The sequence below is a fragment of the Chiloscyllium plagiosum genome, chromosome 21, assembly GCF_004010195.1.
Source record: "Chiloscyllium plagiosum isolate BGI_BamShark_2017 chromosome 21, ASM401019v2, whole genome shotgun sequence".
Classification (NCBI taxonomy): Eukaryota; Metazoa; Chordata; class Chondrichthyes; order Orectolobiformes; family Hemiscylliidae; genus Chiloscyllium; species Chiloscyllium plagiosum.
Window position 1 is genome coordinate 52010846 of NC_057730.1, and position 7488 is coordinate 52018333.

Sequence of the window (7488 nt, forward strand, 5' to 3'; positions counted from 1 at the left end):
AGGGGAGGGTGAGAGAGGGGAGGGTGAGAGAGGGGAGGGCAAGAGAGAGGGGAGTGTGAGAGAGAGGAGGGCGAGAGAGGGGAGGGCAAGAGAGAAGAGAGGGAGAGTGGTAGAGGGTGAGAGTTGATGGAGCTACACCCACCTAGGCAAGTGGAGAGTATTTAATCACACTGGTAGCTGTCCCATGAACAGGCATTTGAAATGAGAGGTGAGTTACTCACTGCAGGAATTCTAGCCTTTGGCCAATTCTTCTAGCCTCAAGTGTTTACGTGATAGCATGAGTTAAATATCTGATCAACAGCAATTCCCAGGATGTTATGGGGTGGGAGGGAATTCAAAAACAGTAACCATTAGATTCTGTCTTGTTGAAGATGGTCATTATCTCGCACTTGTGTTATGGAAATATGACGTCACTTAACCTGGATGTTTACAGGTCTTGTTGCATATGAACAGGGATTGCTTCAGTATCTGAATGGACATAAATGATGAACGTTATGCAAGCATTTACATTTGTTTGATATAAGAAAAGCAATTGTAGCTGAACATTGCTGGGCCTGGGACAGTACCTTGAGGAATTCGAGATGACCGATCAATAACCACAATCACTTTCCTCCATTCAAGGTACAACAACGACCTGTGGGGAGTCCTCTCAGCCAAGTCCAATTGAAATCAATGCTGCCAGGGCAAAGGTAGTCACTTTCACCTCATCACTGAAACTCAGTTCTATTACCCAAATTTGGTCCAAAGCTCTAATGAGATCAAGAACAGACTAGCAAAACCCAAAGTGAGTCACTGGGCTAGAATTTACTTACAAAACAATGGAGAGACTTAAGGTGGTCACCACTTAGGCACAAATCATAAAAAATTCAAGCAAGGTCATTAACCATAAAAGCTTAAAAGGCTGCTATGTTTTACTATGTAACCCTGCCATTGGCCAGGGAAATTATATCTTGCTGGGGTTCAGCATTTCAAATATATTGAATAAAGTTCCCATATTCTCATGGTAGATACAGGCTCATTACAAAAAGACTGGAGTTATTCACATCAGCCCATAACATTCAACCTAAACCCCATCTCAGATTCACCCTCTCTTGCCCCTTCAAGACCCTAAAATTCTCCATCTAATGAAACTTTGTTTGTCTCAGTGTCCTTTTAAAGGAAGGGTTCATGAGTCTGTGAGATATGGCTGCTATGTGAATACAAACTATTGCTGTTCCACACCCAACAAATAAAATTTTGAATAAAAGTTACTTCCTACAAAAATATAAGCCCACAAAATTGAATAAGTCAGTCATTTAATTACAGTATTTTAAAATGTTAGATCATTTCATTTTATTAGCAAACATTGTACAAAAGTTAATGATGTGCAATGCTACAGAGATATGGTAAATAAGTCAGACTCAAGCATCTTGTAAAAGGGAAAATTTCCAAATGCATTTTACATAACTTGACAAGTGGAATGGATGAATTAGAAATATTTATGATTTTCTCTATGCACAAGATTACAACATTTTCCAAATAGCACTAGTTTTATAGCAATCAATGATCTTAATGGTTTGTCATCTCACCAAAACAACAGAGTTGCTTAGTATTATACAACTTTAATATTGCTGAAAGGACAGGCATATTGCTGAAGATTCTCCTCTTACACACCCCAGAATAAACATAAGAATGCCAAATTTCAAATTATCACAACAATTTCTACTCCGGGAGATTGGTTAGCAAGTAGACTCTGATTCGCCAAATTGCCATGGAAATAACAAGCACTTGGCATTTTTGTTTTTATCTTGATAAAAAAGTTTAATGTTTTTTTTGTCAGCAGCATTCAACTTAATCACTTAATGGACTCCAATGACACCAACTGTTGAGTTGCCTGATTCCACCTTAAAGGCAGTTCAAAGAACAGCAAAAAAAAATCAGCTCCACTGAAAGATGGACAGAGCAGAAATAACATGAATCTTCCATCTGCCACTGATTGCTTAGAGGTTTCCACACCAGACAGTGGAAGCACATCGAATGTCGCTCCAGTTTCCTTCACCCTAAAAATGCTGACCTGCATGTCAGACTTGTTGAATATTAGCAGCTCACTGAAACTACTCACTAAGACCCAATGATTGAAATGGTTTGCAGTCCTTGTTGATGCCATCATCTTCCCTAAGTCCAATTTTCATTCAATTCAAAAGATTAGCCCTAAATGTTTAGTTTCATCAACGTTGTCTGAAGCTGAGTGGATAAACCTCAGGAAATAAAGATAAGAGGCATCTTTCACTTCTGAAGTTTATGGCTTTAGTGAGAAAAATTCTAACAACAGGACAAATTTTAATATCAGTACATATTTCAAACATAAAAAATCTTAAACATTGACAACAACATTCAGCAACTGGCACAGGCAGCAGTGAATCAGATATCACTGATTCAGTGTTCTATGTTGTGAGAAAATATGTTCCTTGCAGAGATGAGTTTGTTCCTTCAAACAGGAAGGTTTAGTGACTGCACCTCGTCTAAACACTCACTGTATGCCTCCTGATAGTCTTCATGAGATTTAATCAATATCACACACGTTGGTCGTTTGGATCCTGCAGAAGCTCCCAAATCCTTAACAAAAACAAACAAATATTACCATTCACACTCTTTGTAATCCAGTCACATCTGTGCAAATGTAATTGCAAATCATTTAAAACAGTGTGATAATCAGAACACTCAAGGATGTGGCAATACAGTAGATTAAAGAAAAATGTGATCTCCAAAAATATTTTGTCAATTCAATGTCTCTTCCATGTGCAAATTAGCAAATTCTCACACGTTGTTTAACCAATGTATTTCCAGTGCCTACTGGAGGTGCGAATAGCATAGTAATTTCTCAATGTGAAAAAACCTCACCCCAAATACAGAGGAACCTCAATAATCAGGCATTCAATTAAACAAATTTCGGATTATGCAAACAAGACTGCAAGGCCCCGATGCTTTGCTCACTATGTTATCTGGCATTCAATTAACTGAACAAAATACTCCCCGCCCGTATCCTTTGGGTAATTGAGGTTCCTCTGTAGTTTAATTGATTCGGATTTCCGCGTTTACACTTTTGTCATTATCAGTTTCAACCAATCTGTCTGAGCATGAATTGATTCCCCAAATCTCTTGGCCAACGTTATCTGGAAAATTTATTGTAGGTATTCTGTTGAAATAAGATTCAGAATTTTTCATGGTATTCTAGAAATAAACCAATTTGAAAGCATACCATTTTGGATGGTATATAAGCATATGGAAGGTTGTTATCTTCACACAAGATTGGCAAGTGGCTGTACACATCAATTGGCAGAGTATCACCAGCCAATAGAACAATCCTGAAAGCAGAGAGATAGTATGTTAGTACAGTACCAAACTAAAGAGCACAGACTCCTTCAAAAGTTACTTTTATTTTCTGCTCCACTGCTTTTATTTTTCATTAAATTAAACAGGTCTGCATCCTTAATACAAATTCATCAAGTTATCAGTGCATTTTATTTTGAGTCATTTACTTTATAAATATCATTTATAGACAGACAGCTAAAGTATACACATATTAAAAGGAGCACATGGAAGTGGAATTTTCTTCATTCAAAAACATGTAATTTCATAGATAATCCAGGTACAGCACAAAGCAAGATGATAAAGATGTAATAATTGATAAGAATCACAAAGCTGTAGTAAGAGAATTCAGGTCAAATATGGAAAAAGGGGAGGTTGACTCTGACTACCAAGAATCGTGTGCCCAAGAGGACAATAAGTTCAAGCATTCGACAAAAATAAAACAGATTTTCAATGTTCTTTCACGAGATGCTAACATTACTAGCAAGGCCTGCATTTGAAGAACATCCCAAGTTACCACTGAGAAGTCAGCAGTGGGGCTGCCTTTCTGAACTGCAGCTGTCCATATGGTGGAGATACACCCAAACTGCTGACTGGAAGGGAGTTCCAGGTTTATGACCTAGCAATATGGATAATATATACACCCAAGTCAGGATGGCATGGAGGGGAACTTGCAGACATTCCCATACATTTGCTGCTCTTGGTTGTGCATCTTATATTTAGCTAGGTCATCTCTTGAGATCAAAGAGGATCTTGCATTCCAATGTTGTAGGTCCTGAGGTGACTAAATAGTCCAATACTGGATCTGCAAATCCTGCCAAAGGGGAGCAAATGGCATTTAATGAAATAGGTGGGTAAAATGCTCAGGGTTTTGCAAGCGTGTGAGATGAAAAGTGTACAACATATGTTTTTGGAATCTCAGTCCTGTAAGAGAGTTTAATTTTTTTTAAAAATGTCAGTCAATTTGGATCAGTGACCTAAATACATCAGTTTCAAGAAAACTGATTGCAGTCAGGTACCTGTGACAACCCCAGTACTTTTAATGGATAAAATATTTACAGCAAAAGAACTGTTGATGCTGGAGATCTAAAACAGAAACTGCTAGAGAAACTCAGCAGGTTTGGCAGTGTCTGTGAGAAGAAAGCATAGTTAATGTTTTGAGTCCAGTGAGTGTTCATCAGAACGGATTTATAATGTTGAGTGCTGGGAGAAGATATAAAACTCAAATATTTATCCCAATGAATGCAAAGGGAACTGGTTAGATAATTTCTTGTTTAAAATGGTGATGCACTGGCACTTGTAGAGTATAATTTGGACATGCCTTATCACCCCAAACTAGAAGGCTGTACAGGTCTTACTGCATGTGAACATGTAGGTCTTGCTTAATTATCTAAGAAATTGCAATTGGTGATGAACATCATGGATAATCAATAACCATCCTCACTTTTGACCTTAGGGTGATGGGGCAGAAATTGGCTAGATCGAATCTTCCCTGTACCATACATATCTGAGCAACTTTCTGCCATCTGTTTGCCAGCATTGTAATGTATCTATCTTGAATGGCTAGAGACATGGCAATTCCGAGAGGATAAGTCTGCAGCATTACAGTCAGGAAGTCAGGCATTGTGGTGATGTCATTGAATTATCAATCCAGTGGTTGAGATTCAATCTCATTACAGCAGACGTTGGATCTTTAAGTCTATTAATAAATCTCAAGGATAACAAAACAAGCTGGTTTCGGCAATCGTGACCGTATAACAAAGGAGATTTTATTAAATCCTTTCTGGCTGTCTATTGTGCCTCAGGGAAGGAAAACAATCACTCTTACAGGCTGAACAGTTCACTCAATTAGATCAACTCATTATAACTTTATCACCCCATAATTGGAATCTTTTGTTCCCATTATACTGATGTTTGGGCTAAGCACTACTTAGTATTAAAAACAAACTGAAAGAATGGTAGATGCTGAAAATTTGAAAGAAATTGCTGGAAAATCTCAGCACGTCTGGATGTAGGTTTGCTCACTGAGCTGGAAGGTTCGTTTTCAAAAGTTTCGTCACCATAATAGGTAACACCTTCAGTGAGCTTCCAGATGAAGCACTGGAGGTGTAGCCCGTTTTCTATTTATATGTTTGGGTTTCCTTGGATTGGTGATGTCATTTCCTGTTCTTTTTCTCAAGAGGTGGTAAGTGGGATCCAAGTCAATGTGTTTGTTGTTAGAGTTCTGGTTGGAATGCTATGCTTCTAGGAATTCTTGTGCGTATCTCTGTTTGGCTTGTCCTAGGATGGATGTGTTGTCCCAGTTGAAGTGGTGTCCTTCCTCACCTCTATGTAAGGATACCAGTGAGAATGGGTCATGTCATTTTGTGGCAATTGATGTTCATGTATCCTGGTGGCTAGCTTTCTGCCTTTTTGTCCAATGTAGGCTTTGTTACAATTCTTGCAAAGTATTTTGTAAATGACATTAGTTTTGCTTGTTGTCTGTCTTTCAAGTTCATTAGGTGCTGTTTTAGCGTGTTGATCGGTTTGTGGGCTACCATGATGTCAAGGGGTCGGAGTCATCTGGCAGTCATTTCCAAGATGTCTTTGACGTAGTGGAGAGTGGCTAGGGTTTCTGGACGTATTTTGTCTGCTTGTTTGGGTTTGTTGCTGAGAAATCAGCAGACTGTATTCATTAGGTACCTGTTCTTTTTGAATACATTGTATAGTGATTTTCCTCTGGTCTGCATAGTTCCTCTGTGCTGCAGTGTGTGGTGGCTCATTGAAATAATGTTCTAAAGCAGCTTTGTTTGTGGATGTTGGTATGATTGCTTCTGCAGTTCAATATTTGGTCTGTATGTGTTGTTTGCCTGTAGATGCTGGTTGGAAGTTCCCCATTGGCTGTTCGCTCTACCGTGACACCTAGGAATGGCAGTTTGTTGTTGTTTTCCTCCTCTTTAATGAATTTTATGCCAGTTAAGGGTATTATTGATGGTCTTGAAGGTTTCCTCTAATTTGTTTCGTTTACTGATGGCAAAGGTGTCATTCATGTAATGGACCCAAATTTTGGGTTGGAGCTATTTGAGAGAGTCTCTGCATTACTGCCTCTGCTAAGGACCATGACATCAGAGATGCCATGGGTGTTCCATTGGTTTGTCTGTAGGTTTTGTTGTTGAAGGTGAAGTGGGTGGTATGGTAAAGGCATAGGTCCACTAACTTAACGACATTGCCCTTGCTGGTGAAGTTGGTGGTGTTTGGTGGATGTGTCTTTTGGTTCTTCTAATAGTGTAGTCAGTGTTTCCTTGGCCAGGTTGATGTTGATGGATGTGAACAGGGTTGTTAAATCAAAGGAGACCATTATTTTATCCTCTTCCATCCGGGTATCTTTGATAGTCTTCAGGAATTCTTGGGTGGAGTGGATGAAGTGGCGTGAATCTTCTACTAAGTGTTTTCTACCACCCAGAGACACGCACAAGAATTCCTAGAAGCATGACTTCGATGTTGTGGCCATTTTGGAGACATGGATAGAGCAGGGACAGGAATGGTTGTTGCAGGTTCCAGGATTTAGATGTTTTAGTAAGAACAGAGAAGATGGTAAAAGAGGGAGAGGTGTGGCATTGTTGATCAAGGACAGTATTACAGTTGAAGAAAGGATGTTTGGGGACTAGTCAACTGAGGTAGTATGGGCTGACGTTAGAAACAGGAAAGGAGAGGTCACCCTGTTGGGAGTTTTCTGTAGGCCTCCGAATAATTCCAGAGATGTAGAGGAAAGGATAGCAAAGATGATTCTCGATAGAAGAGAGAGAGAGAGAGACAGGGTAATTGTCATGGGGGACTTCAACTTTCCAAATATTGACTGGGAACACTATAGCACAAATACTATAGATGGGTCAGTTTCTGTCCAGTATATGCAGGAGGGCTTCCTGACACAGTATGTAGACAGGCCAACAAGGGGCGAAGCCACATTAGATTTGGTACTGGGTAATGAGCCTGGCCAGGTGTTAGACTTGGAAGTAGGTGAGCACTTTGGTGATAGCGATCACAATTCTGTTATGTTTACTTTAGTGATAGAAAGGGATAGGTGTATACCACTGGGCAAGAGTTATAGCTGGGGGAAAGGCAATTGATGCGATTAGGCAAGATTTAGGAAGCATAGGATGG

At 39.4% G+C, this 7488-nt stretch overlaps 1 protein-coding gene across 1 annotated transcript in view; it reads right to left on the reverse strand.

Annotated features, from left to right (window-relative positions):
- Window positions 1-1278: 1278 nt before the first annotated feature.
- Window positions 1279-7488, reverse strand: part of nhp2 (NHP2 ribonucleoprotein homolog (yeast)) — a 12470-nt gene continuing 6260 nt past the window's right edge. Inside the window, exons 3-4 of the mRNA XM_043712070.1 lie at window positions 3239-3344; window positions 1279-2595 (exon numbers count right to left, since the gene is read on the reverse strand). Of these exons, the coding sequence (XP_043568005.1) occupies window positions 2470-2595; window positions 3239-3344 (232 nt within the window). The 3' untranslated portion in view covers window positions 1279-2469. The remainder of the gene's footprint in view (window positions 2596-3238; window positions 3345-7488) is intronic.